The following is a 17,699-nucleotide window of genomic DNA, read 5'->3' as shown; positions in this document are numbered from 1 at the left end:
TGAATTTCTGTCCTATTTGTGTGGGTCTTGGTGATTCAGAGTGTGGGCCTGGGTCCCTGTTCCCCAGTCTGAAAGGTCCCACAATCTCCTCAGGGCAGGTTGCAGAGGCAGGGTGGTGGTGAGGGGACATGGGTGCAAGGGGAGGGTGCTGGGGAGGTTGGCATGGTGAACACAGCATGCCCCTGCCACTACTTTCTCCTCTCCCTGATGGAGATGCCGAGACTACACACAGGAATCTCTTGCCCAGGTCATGTGGGGATGCTGATCTTGCAGGTCCTCCAGACCAAGAGAAGGTGGTTGGACCCCAGCCACGAGTCCAGGGCAGCAACACAAATCAGACACCCACCTCGGAGCTTTTCATTTTTATTTTAAAGGAAAAACAAAAAAACAAAAAAACCAGTGCAAAATCCCATTTTCCAGTGTCAGCCATGCCCACCCCCACCCCCAGGTCAGTCCCCCTGGCTCAGAGCTGGACTCTTTCCTCCCGCTCAGCACCCTCTCCCTTCTCATGCAACCCCCTAGGGGCTGGAGGCTCCAATTCCCTGGGGTGCTAGATCCCAGTGGGACTTGTGGGGAGGGGAGGTAAGAACTGGGGGGGGCAGCCCCTGGTCCGTCTGCCCCCACCAGGTCTCCAGCCATGGCACCAGGTATCCCTCTTGGCTCTCATTAACCCTTTCCTGATCATACTACTAGCCCAGGGGGGTACTGATCTGGGGGAACCCTGTCCACACCCCTCTTTGCCCCGGGGCCGGCTCGGGGCTCTCCTCACTGAGGTTGGGGGGGAGTTCCCACCCACCCTCCCTCCGTGGTGGGGGAGAGAGCGGTGAAGTCCCCAGGTTTAAATACCTTAATGAAAGCAGGGAATGGGGAAGGAAGGGGCTTTAGATCTAATAAATTATTAGCGTTTTGTTTTTAGTGTCCGTGGGGGGCCGGGCGGGCGGGGGCAGGGCGTGGCCGCCAGGGCCCTCCCTTCCCTTACTGGCGGATCTCGTTCTCTATGAGGCTGTCCTCACAAGACTGGAAGTCTGTGTCCGTGAGGCCGTCAGGCTGCATCAGCAGCTCCTCGTCTTGGGAGGAGGACGACGGGGGCTCGTCCCCCGAGCTCCCGGGACCCCCGTCCCCGTCAACTTCTGAGTCCTGCAGCACCTGAGCGATGTATTTCTGAAGGGGGAGAAGGGGGCGGTGTGAGCGTGCCCTCGTGGGGAAGGGGGTGGGGGTGGGGGAATCTCCCGGCCTGTGGGGGGAGGGGCAGCAACTCTCCTTGGGCGGGGGGACATGGAGCAGAGCCCCCAGCTGGTGGAACCAGATTCCCACCCCATTCCCGGGCTCTGGGACAGGCTCCCCCTCTCCTGGATGACTGATAAGACACCCAGCTTCGTGGGGAAGCCATGCTTCCCCCACCCCGCGCCTGGCCATGGGGGGGGTGGGGGGGCGGGGTACTCACCGCAGATTTGGGGACAGCGGCAGCATTGGGGGGCCGTCCATTGCTTCTGGGGTCCACGGAATCTGTCTCCGTGTGCTCAATCTTGAGGGGCCCGGAATGAGTCAGTGGGTGAGGGGGGAGGCCCTTGCCCTCAGCTCCCCACCCCCCACCCCCAGCGCGTGGGCTCCGCCCTGGGCCGCCTCCCTGCCCCCTCGCCCCTACCTTGTAGTTGTGGGCACTGAGGTATTTGAAGTGTCCGAAGCAGACGTGGCAGAGACAGACGACAATGGTGATCACCAGGACGACGAATGTGAACATGGACGTCGGGGCTAGAAACCCTGGGGTGGGGGGTGGAGAGGGCAGAGAAAGAGCTGCGGTCTCTCCTCCGGGCCCCCCTCCCAGGGGTTTCCTCCTGAACGCAGTCCCACGCTCCCATATGCTGCGGCTTCTCCCAGGCCCCCAGCCCGCGATCCCCCCGGGGCCTGCTCTGCCTGGACCCTGGCGGGAGTGTCCTCTGCCGCCAGCCCCTCCCTGGCCCCCAAGGGTGGGGGGCGGCCCTCACCCGTGCGCATGGTGGAGAAGAACAGCAGCCAGAAGAGGCAGAGGATGGGCGCGGCCACCACCTGGTTGACGGCGCCTGAGTGGATCTTCTTGTCCAGCTTGGCCGGCAGGTAGGCGTAGTAGAGATTGTACCTGTCTACCAGGTGCTTCAGCAGCATGTACATGAGCCCTGGGGGAAGCCACACCGGCCCTGACCTCGGAACCAGCGCTGTCGGGCCTACGTGTATCTGTCACGGTCTCTGGAGGGTTGGCCCCCTGCTTTTTCTGCCCCAGGCCCAGTAGAGAATAGAGCCCCAAGGCCCTCGCAGGACCACAGGACCCCAGCTTCCCCTGCTTCAACCCCTTCACTCTGCAGCCCCTCACCAGGAATTCACTGTTAGGAATCCACTGGCTTGGGTCAGCAAGCACCCTCCTGCATGTTGTTCTTTTCCTATCCCTGACCCTAAACAGAGGAGGGTAAGTCAGGCGGTAAGGTCTCTCTTCCTGGAGGTTGAGGGAACAGGACGTTTCAAATGGGGACAAGGTGGTTAGTTTGGGAGTCTGGAGCCTTCGATAACCAGGGAGGGTGGTGAACGGATTAGGGTGTTAGTGGGGGGGGAAAGGACAGATGGGGGAATGATGGGGGTGAAGAGAAACTTTGCTTAATTTTTTCAGAAAGAAGAGGGACTTGACGAGGTCACATGGTGCAGCTACAGCAGGTAAGGACCCAAACCCTCCCTGAAACCCAAAGGTCTTTCCTGAGTGTACAGGGCTGTGTACAAGTGTGCCTGTGGATCCTGTGTATGACTGTGTGTGCGTGTGGACTCCTCAGTGGGCATGTGATCTGTGTCCAAGTATACCCGCTTGCATGAAGGCACTGGTGTGAGGGAATATGGCTGTGTTGGGGAGATGTGGCCCAGGGACCCAGCACACTGGCCGAAGCCAGCCTGAGCTGAGATGGCTTTACCCTCTGCCCCCCCAGGCCAAGCCCCAGACTGAGCCAGGGACCAGGCGGGAGGCCCGAGGGGCCGGTCTCCCAGCCAGGGCCCTGTCCACTCGGGTGGCCTGCCTTGCTAGAGTGGAGTGGGAGAGAACCTGGGTCCCCCCGAGCAGGGCCCAGGTCCCGGCGCGGCGGTGCCTACCGAAGGGCACGATGATGGGGCAGGTGATACTGTAGGTCATGACCACCGTGAAGACGCACATCATCCAAGCGTAGGCTGCGCCAAACTGGAACTCGTAGGCCTGATGCTGGGGGGGAGATGGGCAGGAGGGTCGCTCAGGGAGGGGAGGGGAGGGGAAGACTGGAGGGGCTCAGGCAGGTGGGAGGGAAAGGGACAGGAACTCTGGGGCCAGGAAAGAAGCTGGGGTTGGGAAGGGAACCCAGTGTCCAGGGCAGGGCAGGGCGAAGCTGATGGAGAGAGAGGGGCTGTGGCTAAGATGGAGGTCAGGGTGGGTACAGTGATGGGGCCTGGGGAGGGGCCTTCGAGGGATGAGGGTCTGGCGGGTTGGTGGGCCTGGGAATTGGATGCCCAGAGCCATCTGTGTGGGATTAGGGCAGAGGGACCCTGGGTCTAGATCCAGACCTCCCCCAGTTCCCATCACAGAACACTAGACTGTCAGAACTGGAGGGGCCTTCAGGGTTAAGCTACGCTATGTCACTGTACGCATGGGAAAACTGAGGCCCCAGACGGGAAGGGGAAGACTCAGGGCCACGCAACTCGGCTCCCCAGGTCCCGGCCCCTTGGGGCCCCCACACTCTAGCACGGCTGCTGCAGTTTCCGGTTGGGCCACCAGGGGGTGCTGTGCGGGCCGCGGCAGCCCCGGGCGGCCCTACCCGCTTCACGTTGCGCCTCTCGGCGGCCGAGCGCGCCAGGCAGAGCCGGATCATGTACATGAGCAGGCCAGGGATGCGCAGCAGGTCCATGGCGTTGCCGATAAAGGCGGAGGCAATGACGTAGTTCACGAAGAAGGCGCCGTTGTCCGGCAGGAACACGCACCTGCGGGCACCAAGTGCTCCAGCTCTGCACTCGGGGGACCCGGAGGCCCCCCTGCCCACTGCCAGCGTGCCAGCACCCCCAAGGTGCCTTTTTCCACATGGACCCTCCAGCTGAGCCCTCAAAGCACCCATGTCTCAGCGCCCCTTGAATGTGAACCCCCAGATGCCTCCAAAGTAAGCCGAAGATAACCTCAGTGTGTGTGAGCCCAGAGGCATCCCTAGAACTTGTGCCACATAAAGACCCCTGGAGAGAGTGCTAGAGACCCCTAAGGAGACCAGTGTTCAGGGTATGATTCTGGAGATCTCCACGGCCACCCCCCTCCCTGTGAGCCCCAGGAACACCCTGAAGGCTCCCTGCCTTAGATCTTAATTTAACCCAGAGTAACTCCCAGAGTATGAGCCTTCGACACCTCCAGAACTCAGCTCCAGAGACTCTCCCCCAGAAGTCTTCAGAGGCGGGGAGCCCAGGGACCTTTGTCAGTACCCATGACACCCCAAATATGAGCCCAAGGTGACTACAGATGGCCTAGAGCAAGACCCCTAGAGCCTGCTCCCACATAAACAGCCATGGCACGTGTCCCCAAGACCCCCTCACAGGGATTCCCAGGGAAGGGACCCCATAGAGAACTGCACAGTCATGCCTCTGGGTGACAGCCTGAGACTTCAGTGGTGTTCCCAGAGCTTGTGCCCCAGAAACACCCCAAGGTGTGAGCCCCCAGAATCCTCCGTGGTCATTCTGAGTGAGGTGTGAGCCCAAGAGCCTTCCAGAGAGACTCAAAGGGGTGGCACCTGAGACTTTCAGCACAACCAAGATCCGACTACAGACCTTTCCAAACACCCTGAGTGAAGCTCTAGCTCCCACGGTTAGTCCCAGGATACAAGCCCCAGAGCCCACCATAGAAACCCCCCTGAGTGTAGGCCCCAAAGCCCCAAATATACCCTAAGGGTGACCTCAGAATCCAGAGAGGTTCCCTACACAGACCCCTGGACATCCCATGTATGCACCCAAGACAGCCTGTTGCGGGGGGTGACCTTTGGGATGCCTGACCATGATATAAGCCCCTCTTCCTCTCCACCGCAGGGGTGGGGGCTTTGCTGCACCTTCCCATGGGGGAAATGCCCACCCCTCCAATCTGGTCTCCTTCCCTGGGGACCCTGGTCACTCACTCAAACCGGATAGCTGCCTCAGCCAAGAATTTCTTGTCAAAGAGCCAGCGGAAGAAGAGGTCCAGGCTGGGGAGGGGAGGAGAGGAGATAGAGGTGCTGGGGGCTGGAGTAGCCAGAACACCAGAGGGGAGAGAGTCCCATCCACGAGCTCTGAGGACGCGCCCCAGGCCTGGAGCCCCTGGCTGCTCCCCCTCTTGCCGTCCCCCACCCCAGCTCCCACCCCTCCCTCCGAAACCCACCTGCTCAGTCCCAGCGAGGGCAGGAGCAGCACCATGAAGAGGAGGAAGGTGTAGCACTTGTGCATGGTGGTCCTGTTCTCACCGGAGCTGGTGTGGGGGCACGGGGTGGGGCAGAGGTCAGGCAAGCCAGCCCCGTGCCTGCTCCCCCAAGCTCCTGCAGTCCCAGGAAGGTCCACTGGGAAGGAGGGGGCCTTCCCAAGGTGAGGATCCCAGTCACCATCCCTCCCCTGCCAGCCCTGGGACTGCCCAGGGCGTGGGGGGTCTGAAGGTGGAGGGCGTGCACCCAGGAGTGTCACTGTGTGGGTATAGGGGGTGTCTCACCGTGTCCAGTGGGCTTCAAAGAAGGCAGAGTAGTAGACGATGGTGGGGAGCAGGGCTGAGAAGCACCACAGCAGCAGGGTGGGGAAGAACTGGGTGATGATGGGGTTCTGCAGAGGGCAGTGGGGAGGACGGGTCAGGTAGGGGCGGTCTAGTGGGCCCAGCTGGCGTGGCTTACCTGCCCCCCTCCTCCACTGAGCCCTGGGCACCCCCCCAGCTCCCAGGGCCTCACTGGAAGTCCAGAACATTGGGACTTCCCTGGTGGGAAGTCCCACCATGCCTTGCAGTGCAGGGGTAGCAAGTTCAATCCCTGACTGGCAAACTAAGATCCCACATGCCTCAGAGGAACCAAAAGCCTGCATGCTCTGGAGAGCAAGGGCCACAACTAGAGAGTCCACATCCCGCAGCTACTGAGTCTCCTGCAGCACAACTCAAGAATCTGCGCACCGTAACGCAAGACCCACGTGACGCAGTGAAGCTCCAGCATGCCTCAGCTAAGACCCGACGCAGCCAAATGAATAAATAAGCCCAGCACCTCTGGGGCAGGGCCACTGTACAATCCCTGCGTGAACTGTGTTAGTAGTTAGCATTTCTGAACACCTACTATGTGCCAAGCACTGATGATGGTCTTTTTTTTGATCATGTACTTTTCGTGTATTAATTCTTACAATAATGGTATTACCCCATTTTAACAATGAGTAAATGGAGGCAAAATGAGATTCAATAAATGAGACAGTAAGAAGTATGGGTGGGGGGTGGATTTGAACCCAGGCAGCCTGGGTCTTATCTAGTATGCTCTTATCACCCAGTGATTTTCAAAGTGCCTTCTCATGAACTTTGAGGTTCCCAGGAGGCTTGGAGGCGGAGTGAGGACAGAGTAGCAGAAGCTCCCCCCTACCACCACCACTGCCATCTGAGCGACCTTGCTTTTCCACACTGAGTTTCATGTAAGATTTCTTTGGATAAAAGGCATCAGAATCCAAGTTTGGAGGCCAAGGATCTGGTCTGGCCCTTCACGCTTTGGCTGGAGAGATTGAGCGGAGAAGGACTTGGTTTGAGGTCACATGATTAATTAGGGACGGACCCAGGCTCTCTCTTCCTGGGGAGCCTCTCTAGGTGAGTGTGAACCGAGGGAGGCCTCTCCTGGTGAAAGGAGGCAGAGAGCCTGAGGACAGAGCACAGAGGGGTCTGCAGCCCACTGTCATGTGGGACCTTCTTAGCGGGGCTGGGCTGGAAAAGCAGGACAAGAGCTCGACTGGGCAGGAGGAAGACTGGTTCCACGCCCCTCACGGGCCCTTGGCCGGGGGGATCGGGGGCCTGGGGTCTGTGTCTTGGTGCACAGTGTTGGGGGCTGGGGTGTGGGCCTTACGTTGAGGTACTCCACAGGCTTGGTGACGTTGAACTTGTCCATGGTGGTGATGATGATGGCCGGGGTGGTGAGGAAGAAGAGCAGGATGAAGAGGACGACATTGATGACCAGGCAGCGGAGCCACCAGATGAAGCCGCGGATGGAGAGGTGCTCCCTGGGAGGGCAGAGGCGTCACTCTGGGGCTGGACACCTGACCGGACCCCAGAGATACCTAGGACCTCCGTCTCCTCCCAGCCCCACTGCGGCCCCTACTGGCCCCACGGAACCACCCCAGCGCCATCCCCCTCTGCTCACCAGTAGATGTTCTGGGGGTCGGGGGCGTAGGACACGGTCCAGTTGGAGATGTGTAGGGACTCGCTGCAGGACGAGGAGCGGGGCTCCCCGCGGCAGGTGCAGCCCTGGCACTTACACACGTTGAAGTCCTTCAGGATGCTGGGGGAGGGGGGCACGGTTACCGGGGACCCAGAGCCCCAGCCGGCCCCTCGGGGCTGGGGCGGGTGGGCAGGGCTCACATGGCCGTGATGGTCTCGTTGTGGAAGGTGACGAAGGCCATGCCGAGGGGCTTCTCGTTCACTTTCTCCTTCTCCCGCTTGTAATCCTCCTTCAGCTTCTGCTCCAGCTTCGTGTAGTACTCGATGGCCTCCACCTGCCAGGACGGACGGGTGAGGTGGGGCCTTGGTCAAGCCACCAGTCCCCTCCCTTCACCCAGAGGCCCCGCCCGGAGCCGACTGCAGCCTGGGCATGGCCTTAAGCTCTCCGTCACTCGCTTCTCCTCACAAGCACCCTGAGAGGTGGGTACAAGCGGCCCTGTGTTACAGATGAGGAAACTGAGGCACGGAGCGGTCCAGAAACTTGCCGAAAGCCACAGAGCTAGTAAATTCAGCAAGTTGGCCTCTTGGCTGACCTCTTCTGATTTGGGTTTTGAAAACTTGGTTGCTGTACGTATAGGGAACAGACCCAACAGCGGGACTAGGACGTCCAGGATGTAGGAACAGATGGGAGGGGTGCCCCTGCCGGTGGTCCTCACCCCAGCTCTGCTTCCTCTGGGACCTCTCGACCTTGGGGTATTTATGTGCAAGGCCTGCTTGTGTGTTTGGGTGTTCCTGAGATTGTGGGACGGGCCTAACTGGGAGATGCATCCGTCTCCGCTGTGACCTGCCTCCCCAGGACCTCCCACTCACCCTGGCCGGGGGGCCCTGAGACCTAAGCTGAGCCCAGGACGCCTCGTACCTGCTCGCAGCCGCGCACCACGCAGCAGCACAGATGACCACAGGGCTTGGGATTGATCATGGTGGGGACATTGTCCTTGCTCTGGAGGTTTGTGAAGTAGAGTTTTCCCCGCTCGGCCTTCTTTCTGTGGGACCCAGGCGCCCGGTCACCCACCGCCCAGCTCGGTCTGCTGGAGGATGGGTAGGTGGCCCAGCTCGGGGTCATGCAGTCCACTCCCCGAGGACAAGAGCCACTGTGCTCTTGGGTTTGCTTAGGGTGCATGGTTCAGACATGTCCCCAGTCCAGGGTCTCCCCACCATCCCCTGAGGGCCAGAAGTTCTTCCCATAGCCTAAATTTCTCACACTGTAGTAGAGAAAGGGTACATCCTCAAATGGAGTTGGGGGGGGGACAGTGGAACCCCTTCCTCTAACCTCCAGGATTTGCTCTTTCCAGAGCTGAACTGACAAGCGCTCCAGGGGTAATTAAAATCAGATGCCCTGGGAAACAGCTGGAAGGGGAGCCAGATTCCTGAGTGGCAGCCAAGATGCCCCCCACAGTGGGCAGGGGGCCCTCCAATGTTGCCCTCCCACCCCCAGCCCCACTACCTCTCTGCATCGAGGAACATCAGACGAGCCACGTTGTAACACGGGCGGGCTTCCAGAACCGTGCAGTTGGGGTAGGCCTCCCTGAAACATAGTCCAGCATCACCCTCGGCAGGGACCCCGCCCCCTGCTTGTCCCCAACTTTCCTCCATGACCCCATCACCTTCAAGACACACAGCCCCAGTTCAAGCCCCCTCTTTCTGAGTCTGCAAAGACGACAGCTCCCAAGAATAAAATTTTGGAATTGCTCCTCCTGTTCATCCGCGTCGGGGGAGTGTGCACAGCTAAGCCTGGGCACGGACGCAGATGAGAGCGCGTACTCACAGGGAGCTGGGGACACCACAGCTGTGGTCTGCTGCTTGTCTGGGGCTGGGGACGTTACGTGGACAGAAACTGCCTTTAGTCTTGGGTGTCCTCTTAACCCTGTTCCCAGGAGACCTGGTGACAGTTCAAGCCTTAGCCTTGACCATCAGCTGATCCTAACCAACCCACAGCCCCGGGCTACAGAATGGTCTCTGGTGCAAAAATGACCAGAGGTTGATCCTGAAACCTGACCTGAGATTGACCTCTTAACACTGACCAGAGACTGCTCCTTTATCCTGACCCAACTGACGCATAACCCAGACCCAAGACTGACCCTCTAACCATGAGCCCAGGTTGACTCCACCTTGACTTGAGACTGACCAGACTCTCAGTAGCTGGTACCCAGTAGGGCTTGAGGGAGGCTTACAGCCTGCGTGGAGGAACACTTCCGTTTTCATCCTGATCACACACTGCTCCTTGATCCTAATCCCTAATCTAGATAGAGGTCCTGCCTTTTTTTGGTTTGTTTAATATTTAAAGAAGGAAATACCAAGTGTTAAAGATGTGGAGACATGATTCTAATGTAACAAGATGGATCTCACAAACCCATGAGAATTTGGGAACTTAAATCTGGGATGGTGTCCTTGAAAGGCACTTCCTAGGAGGCTCTGGACTCTTCCCCTGACACTGGATATAGGATTAGAATAGTGGGTGCATGCTCAGTTGTGTCCGACACATTGCGACCCCATGGACTACAGCGTGTCAAGCTGCTCTGTCCATGGGATTTCCCAGCGAGAATACTGGAGTGAGCTGCCGTTCCCTTCTCCAGGGGAATCTTCCCCACCCAGGTATCGAACCCAAGTCTCTTGCATCTCCTGCACTGGCAGGCAGATTCTTTACCACTGCGCCACCTGGGAAGCCCCCTGATACTGCTGTTGCTCAAACCATTTTAGGTTCATCTTTGGAAGGGCTGTCAGCCCTGTGGCAGGCTAAGTCCTCATTTTCACCCAGCTAATCTCTAATCCCCTAATCCCTACCACGCAGGTTCCTTGATTTTGCACACAGGTTATCCCCTGATTCTTCTGGGTTAGTCCTCCAATCCAGATAGACCCCAGGCCTGGAACCCAGACCCTGGCGGATACTGACAACTAGCAGGGCCTCCACAAGGATGAGGGCTGCCTCCTGCTCAGCACCATATACCCAGGTGCTGGGTCAACAGCCTTCACATAGTAGGTGCTCAATAAACACCCACTGTGCTGTGCTGAGTGGATGAGTCAATGAAATAATGCTCATCATGACACTAAAAACTCCAGTGAGGACTGCAGTCTCCCCAAACCCCCTGGTTATAGGCTAATTTTTTTACATTATTTTCATTTTTAATTTTTACATTATTTTTATTTATTTGGCTGCATCGAGTCTTTGTTGCAGTGTAGTGTGAGGGCTCTCCAATTACGGTGCGTGGGCTCAGTTGCCCCATAGCGTGTGGAACCTTAATTCCCCAGTGAGGGACTGAAGCTCCATCCCCTGAACTGGAAGGCAGATTCTTAACCTCTGGACCACCAGGGAGTCCCCCTGACTGTTAGTTTTACTTTATTTTTTAAAATAAATTTATTGATTTTAATGGGAGGATAATTAACTTTACAATATTGGGATGGTTTTGGCCAATCGGGCTGTTTCCTAAAGAATACAACAGACTGACCCCTGAAACAGACGTCTTGGACTGTGAGTTCCTCATGGACATGACTCAAGTCTGACTCTTCTTTGTCTCCCTGGGACAAACCACATAGTAAGTTTACGACAAACGTGTGCTGGATCCATGGATGCTCGACTCACAGGGTTCATTCCCTCAGTGCAGAGGGCTCTGCTTCAAGGCTACCCTGTCAGAGCCCTCGGTGCCCACCCCATCAGAGCCCCGGTGCCACCCCATCGGAAACAGCAACCCTCCATGACCCCGCCCTCTGTCCCTCTCCCTCCATGACCCTGCCCTCTGCCCCTCTCCCTCCATGACCCCCTCCTCTGCCCTCTCCCTCCATGACCCCTCCCTCTGCCCTCTCCCTCCATGACCCCGCCCTCTGCCCTCTCCCTCCATGACCCCTCCCTCTGCCCTCTCCCTCCATGACCCCTCCCTCTGCCCTCTCCCTCCATGACCCCGCCCTCTGCCCTCTCCCTCCATGACCCCTCCCTCTGCCCTCTCCCTCCATGACCCCGCCCTCTGTCCCTCTCCCTCCATGACTCCGCCCTCTGCCCCTCTCCCTCCATGACCCCGCCCTCCGCCCCTCTCCCTGCTCTGGTTTTCTTCTAAGCACCCACCCGGGCCTGCCAAGGTCATTTCTTTGCCATCTGGTTCTCCCTGTTAGAATATAGGCAGATGTGGGCAGGCTTCCTGCCATACCCCTAGGTTCCTGCTCCAGTGTGACACAAGATGCTCAAAAGAGACCTCTTATTGGGACTTCCCTGGTGGTCCAGTGGCTAAGACTCTGCGTTCCCAACGCGTGGAGCCCAGGTTTAATCCCTGGTCAGGGAACTAGATTCCACATACCACAACCAAGACCCCGTGCAACCGAATAAATACATAAATAAAAGAAAGGGTCAATTAAAAAAAAAGATACTTGTATAGACAAGTTACTAAAGGACTTGTCTATACAAGTTGACAGCTGACTCCATTTGGATGGTAACATTAAGATGTCACTTAATTCTCAGCACACGCTGTCCTTAATTTTGACCCAGGCTGCCCCCTAATGCTGAGTATAGCTTGAACTCCAGATGGGACCCCAAATTGTTCTCTCATACTGACCAATGATTGATGAGCTAATTATAGCTGTTGTTCTGTGGGAGGGCAGGACCTGTTTCTAATTGATTTATGTCTGGCACACAGAAGGTGACCAATAAATGCACGTTGAATAAAAAGGGGATTCATTTGAAAACCCTGGTCACAAACCAGTCATTCTGTAACACAGGGGTCTGGGATCCGACTCCAATCCCATCCTGATCCAGGACAACAACTGACTGCTCATCCACGTCAACCGACCTCACTAAATCCTGATCCTCACCAGAGACCGAGCCCTGATCCAGACCACCAATGGCCCTAGTCAGGACCACCGGCCAACTCCTAATACTGTCCCCAGACCAATCTCTAAGCAGACCCTGGACTGGCCTCTAAAGCTGGCCGCCTCACTGTGTAGCCCTGAGAACTCAATGGTCTTGCACTCATTTCTGTAGTCCCCAGGCCACCACATGGACCTCAGCAGCACCTGAGAACAACTGCTGAGTGGACAGATGGACAGATGCTGTATACAGACTGTTCTGGCCACTGGCGGTGGATTTCCTTCACTTTACTAAGACAGACTTCTGGCTGAAAAGCACCTTAGAGAACATGCAGCCCAGCTCTCCTGGGCTCTCTGAGGATACACTGAAAACTGAGACCCTTCTCCCTGCCAGTCCGCGTGCACAGTCTCCAGAACACCACGCACAATTCTGAGAAGGCCACATCCTCAAGGGCCCGTGGACCTGGGGTCAACAAACCATGACCCAGTTCAAGCCAGGAAGAGGAAAGGCCCAGGGACTCACTTTTCAAGTATTTTTCCAGCTCTTTGAGGGACCTGAAGTCCAGCCCAACTGCTAGACCACCTTGGAGTCAGAGAATTCTTCCTTAGCATAACCCCTTACCCTGTACCACAGCCCCTGAGCCCCCCCGGAGAGAGAGGGGCCTCCAACGATGCTCTTGGAGCTGAAAGAAGGCAAAGAAGGGTCCACGGGTCCTGGGGTTGGGGACGGGGGGAGGAGCTACTCACTCAAAATGCTTCTTGATCTTCTCTGACTCTGCATATTTGGAGATTCCGTTGATGAAGAGCGTCCGCTTCACCTGGGGAGTGAAGGGGGCCAGTTTGTCTTCCTGAGGCTTGACTCTCAGAGAGGGGGTGGGGAATGGGGGAGCAGAGAGGGGCAGGTGGGTGGGAGCAGACCTCGGGATAAGCCAGGGGTGGTGTTTCTAATAGAAATCAGACAGTGAGCAGAGTGAAAGCCCCCTGGCCTCTTGCCCTCTGAGGGCTTATGGGGGCACGGAGTGGGTGCTACTTGCAAATCCTCAGACCCTGAGGCCCCAGCACGGTGGGTGGCATGGAGTGGGTGTTCAGTGCTGGTTTGGGGAATAAATATAGGAGAAGAGGGGCAATCACTCCACAGCCATTTCCTGCCCCAGGGCCTTCCATGCACGGCCTCACCTCATCCCCCACCCACTTTAGGAGAGGGACCGTTCTCACCTCCTACAGAGGAGGGGACTGAGCCTGAGGGAGGTGACTTAACCGGCAGGATGGGGGCTCCTGAGCCAGGAATCAAAAGCAGCTGGCCTCACCTGGGGGCTGACCACACCTTAGGACTCAGCAGGAGAGTCCCTGGAGGGTGGGCTGGGGGGCGGGCCTGGCTCCGCTGCACTCACCAGGTCGTCCTCCTTGTAGCGCATTTTCGAGGTGTGTCTGCGCATGCTGTAGACGGTGAGCAGTAGGTACAGGAAGGCGAAGGAGGTGTGCAGCCACAGCAGGTTGTTCCTGGTGGGACAGAGCGGTGAGTGGGGCCACCAGGGCTGGGAACACTCGCAAACACCCCCAAACCTGCCAGTGTTCATGAAACCCTGGTGGACTTCCCTGGTGGTCCAGTGGTGAAGAATCCGCCTGTCAGTGCAGGGGACACAGTTCGATCCCCGCTCTGGGGAGATTTCACAGGCTGTGGGCACTGCAGGGCAATTGAGCCCATGCGCCACACCTACTGAGCCCACATTGTAGAGCCCATGCTCCGCAACAAGAGAAGCCAGCGCAGCACAACTGGAGTAGCCCTTGCTCGCCACTAGAGAAAGCCCGCACACAGCGGTGAACACCCAGCACAGTCAAAAATGAATAAGTATTAAAAACAACCACCCTGGTACAGCGCCCCTTTAGAGATTCGGGTCTTCTGACACCCTCCCAAGGCAGGCCCCACACCCCACATCCTGACCCCAAGACTGTCCCATTCCAACCACACTGTCCCCAGAGGTCACCTCTTCACGCCCTCCCTGCTGGGTGCACTGCCCTCTAGCCACCACCAGCCAGCCCTCCATGGGGTCCTCTCCTTCTGGCTCCAACCCAAGCCCTCAAGGCCCCACCGTCATCTCTGCAGCCTCAGTACCTCTTCCCCAAACACCCCCCTTTTTCCTCCGCTCCCCATTCCCGCCCAGACTCTGCCCACAGACCCAGGCCTTGCTTGACCAGCTTCCCACTCTTACCCTGATTTCAAGTTGGCGATGGTGGTTCTCCCAAAGCTGTAGGCATTGTTCTCTGGGGGGTGGGACGAGGGAGAGGATGACGGAGGGGTCAGGGCATGTCCCCTTATGTCCCCTCCTCTTCCCACCACACCGGTCCTGGCCCTTACTGACCCAGCAGGTCCCCTGAAAAGTTGACGGGCAGCACGATGCCTACAGAGAGGACACCCACGGCCACCAGCAGCCCGATGATGTGCCGCTGGAAGGACAGGTAGTGCACGGCGTCGCCTCCACATTTATCCCGGATCTCGTCATCCCTGCGGGCACCGGGGACAGGCGGATGCGGTGAGGACCAGTGCACCGGAGGGGCCACGGCTCATCTGCCCTGGCCCACCCCAGCCCATGTCCACCCTAGCCCTGGCTGATCTGGCAGCAGGATGGGGTTGAAAGAGGGGAGGTGGGGCTCTGGGTCCCCCATGTCCTGGGAGGGGAGGGAGGAGGAAGTGAGAGGGAAGGGGAGGGAGAAAAGGGAAGGATGCAGGGAGAAGGGGAGGGAAAGAGAAAAGAGAGGAGGAGGAGAGGGATATGGGGAGAGAGACAGAGAGAGAGAAGAAAAAGAAGGCAGACTGCAGAGAGGAAGAGCAGCAAGGGATGGGGAGAAATGGAGGTGAGAGGACAACCCGAGAAGGGCGGACAAGGATGGTGGCAGGAGGAGACAGAAGCGGGAGGGCAGAGGGAGGTCTGGGAAGCAGTGGTGCTCCCCCTTAGACTTGGGGAGCCCTGGGGCCCACGGGCCAGGACGGTGGTGGTGCTGACCTGTCCCGGCTTCCTGCCTCTCTCAAGGCTCACTGCCTGCCTGCCGCACTCTGGCTCCATCTCCTGACTTCTGCCTGCTGGATAATGGCTCCTGCCTGCAGCTGGCTGGCTGCCTCCAGCCTGCCTGTTGCCCCTACCCGCTGGCTGCACATGGCTCTGAGGTGGCAGCGCCAGCGCCTGCTTGCACAGGGCGGCAGGGGCGAGGAGAGCTGAGGGCAGAGCAGGCCTCCCAGGCGGGGGTTGGGGAGCACAGGAGACTGTTCGGGGGTCAAGTGAGACCAGCTCAGAGGAACAGCAGGGGCCTGGGCCCCCGGAGCAGGGAGGTGGGTGCTGGCTTGGCTAGGAGCACTAAGGCCCTCAGAGATGCCGGCCTCTGGACTTGGTAGGGAGACGACAGGTCTGCTGTTTCTCTTTTTCTTTAGAGCTTGAAGATCGTTCACTTACTTTATCCTGAAGATGGCTGTCAGCCAGGAACAGAAACCCTGTGGGGGCAGAGGACTGTCAGCTGGTGCCCCCATCCCACCACCCTCTGCCCCCCCGAGCCTCCCTTCCCCTCTAGCCTCCCTTCCACCCGACCCCAACCTCATGACCACCTCCAGGCCGTGGCTCACCTTGTCACAGCTCCCACAGCCCCCAGGGAAACCAGCTTGTCCCAGAGAGGGGCGACGGGGGTGCCCGCCCTCAGGGAGCAAGAAAGACCAAGGCCACAGGGGGTCACCTGTGGACTCCTGGGCTCAGAGTGCAGGTCCCCGCAAACACCCGAGGGCAGCGGAACCAGAGAAAAAGTCCTGCAGTTGTGTGGGCCAGGGTGGGGATCGGTGGGGTCCGGGGTCCGGGGAAGGGACCTCAGACCTGCAGCTTCTGCAATGTGGAGAGTCTGCAACGTGGCTGCCAAGAGCAGAGGAGTGGGCCATGCTGCCCAAGGTCCTGCCACCTACCTTCTGTGTGCTCAGTCATGTCTGACTCTCTCTGACCCCATGTACTCTCTGTCTATGGAATTTTCCCGGCAAGGATACTGGAGCGGGTTGCCATTTCCTTCTCCAGAGGATCTTCCCGACCCAGGGATCAAACCTGAATCCTTTGTGAATCCTGCATTGGCAGGCAGGTTCTGTACCCCTAGCAGCACCTGGGAAGCCCCAAGAACACCCCAGAGGGACCATCCCAGGGTCACTGTGAGTGGTGATCTCCTGCTCTCAAGCCCCCAGGCTTGTCTTCAGACAGAGACCCCACTCAGGGCAGGGTGGGGCTATGTGGGGAAGGGCTGGGCAGAGAGACCCTGACCCAACTTCCTACTGGGAGACTTCCAGGCATAACATGGGATGGGGGAGAGAGGTGCCCTCCAGCCAAGATACAGGACCGTAAGTCTGGGGACCATCTGGACAGCTCTGGCTGGGAGGGGTGACACCTCTGCTTTGTCACTTACCAGTATGAGTCCAACTCAGGAAGCTGACAGGCTTCTTCTGCTACGGGGGCTGCAGGAGCTGCTGCTCCCAAGGCCCCCAGCCTAAGCTGGACTGAGCAGGGCCACCCTACAGCCTGAGGATTAGAGTTCTGACCAGGGTGAGAGTTCTCACCCTGGCAGAATGACAGGTGGCCAGACAGGTAATGCCAGAGTGTTGGGTCTGATCTAAAGGGGCCTGGGGTCTGCTATGCCTCCCCAGGTACATGCCTTGTCTACAGGGGCCCCGCCCCTCAGCTCCAATCTACAAGCAGGTCAGCTGGCCCCAGATTGCCAGGGGCCACCAGCCTGCAACCTCTGAGCAGCACAATGGATTCTGCATGTTTTGCTAAGCAGGCCTGGAAGGCTCATGATTACTTCCAGGAAAATGTCTAAGGAAAAAGAGGTCCTTAGGATTGCTCACTGGAGAGGGGCACATAACTCTACTGCGGAAAATGACATTTATAAACCACAATGTTTAACCTGTGCTGGTTTGGAGGCTGCCATGGAAGACAGAGCCCAGAGTTCTGGGTCTGGGTGCTGTGGCTCTCAGACGAGCATCACCCTTGCTGGGCAGAAGGCCCCACTGCGTAGACCCCTGACCCCATATCACCTGAAGCCAAGGCTGCTGAACCCATGCCCCGGAGGAGCGGGTGCTGAGAAGCTGGGGGGAGGACACTCACATTGTCCCTTTGGTCAAAGTCGACGGAGCTGGAGACAGACGTGAGACGCTCATACCGGTCGTGACTGTCCCCGTGCATAGCTGAGGCCACACTGGGGGTGGGGAGACGAGAGATCAGAGAGTAGGTAAGTCTGAGTCCCTGGGGAGCCGGGTGGAGTGGGTGGCGTCCCACTCCAGAGCTCCAGACAAGGCACAGAAAGCACAGAGGCAGAAGCGCGCAAGAGTGACTGCCCTCTCCCTGCCTCCCTTGAACCCACACCTTCCCCTCAGGGGCCCTGGGGGGCACTGATGCTGGGGGAAGGATGGGAGGGTGAGTCTTCATCAGCACCCCATGACTGTTGAAGGAAGTCAGCGGGGCCCTGCAGT

At 58.4% G+C, this 17,699-nt stretch overlaps 1 protein-coding gene across 6 annotated transcripts in view; it reads right to left on the bottom strand.

Annotated features, from left to right (window-relative positions):
• Positions 1 to 347: 347 nt before the first annotated feature.
• The window catches only part of TMEM63B (transmembrane protein 63B), a 25,387-nt gene continuing 8,035 nt past the window's right edge, over positions 348 to 17,699 (bottom strand). For all 6 annotated transcript variants that reach the window (XM_027525280.1, XM_027525284.1, XM_027525282.1 and 3 more), the window contains 20 exons: positions 17,335 to 17,425; positions 15,658 to 15,695; positions 14,572 to 14,714; positions 14,422 to 14,473; positions 13,603 to 13,711; positions 12,959 to 13,029; positions 8,868 to 8,948; positions 8,283 to 8,406; positions 7,565 to 7,698; positions 7,347 to 7,484; positions 7,053 to 7,206; positions 5,687 to 5,793; positions 5,366 to 5,452; positions 5,127 to 5,192; positions 3,798 to 3,960; positions 3,106 to 3,211; positions 1,986 to 2,153; positions 1,646 to 1,761; positions 1,445 to 1,525; positions 348 to 1,161 (listed from right to left, as the gene is read on the bottom strand). In XM_027525280.1, coding sequence (XP_027381081.1) covers positions 976 to 1,161; positions 1,445 to 1,525; positions 1,646 to 1,761; positions 1,986 to 2,153; positions 3,106 to 3,211; positions 3,798 to 3,960; positions 5,127 to 5,192; positions 5,366 to 5,452; positions 5,687 to 5,793; positions 7,053 to 7,206; positions 7,347 to 7,484; positions 7,565 to 7,698; positions 8,283 to 8,406; positions 8,868 to 8,948; positions 12,959 to 13,029; positions 13,603 to 13,711; positions 14,422 to 14,473; positions 14,572 to 14,714; positions 15,658 to 15,695; positions 17,335 to 17,425 — 2,215 coding nt within the window. In that variant the 3' untranslated portion in view covers positions 348 to 975. The remainder of the gene's footprint in view (positions 1,162 to 1,444; positions 1,526 to 1,645; positions 1,762 to 1,985; positions 2,154 to 3,105; positions 3,212 to 3,797; positions 3,961 to 5,126; positions 5,193 to 5,365; positions 5,453 to 5,686; positions 5,794 to 7,052; positions 7,207 to 7,346; positions 7,485 to 7,564; positions 7,699 to 8,282; positions 8,407 to 8,867; positions 8,949 to 12,958; positions 13,030 to 13,602; positions 13,712 to 14,421; positions 14,474 to 14,571; positions 14,715 to 15,657; positions 15,696 to 17,334; positions 17,426 to 17,699) is intronic.

Source organism: Bos indicus x Bos taurus, chromosome 23, assembly GCF_003369695.1.
Source record: "Bos indicus x Bos taurus breed Angus x Brahman F1 hybrid chromosome 23, Bos_hybrid_MaternalHap_v2.0, whole genome shotgun sequence".
Lineage (NCBI taxonomy): Eukaryota > Metazoa > Chordata > Mammalia > Artiodactyla > Bovidae > Bos > Bos indicus x Bos taurus.
This window is presented reverse-complemented; position numbering and strand designations above follow the sequence as displayed.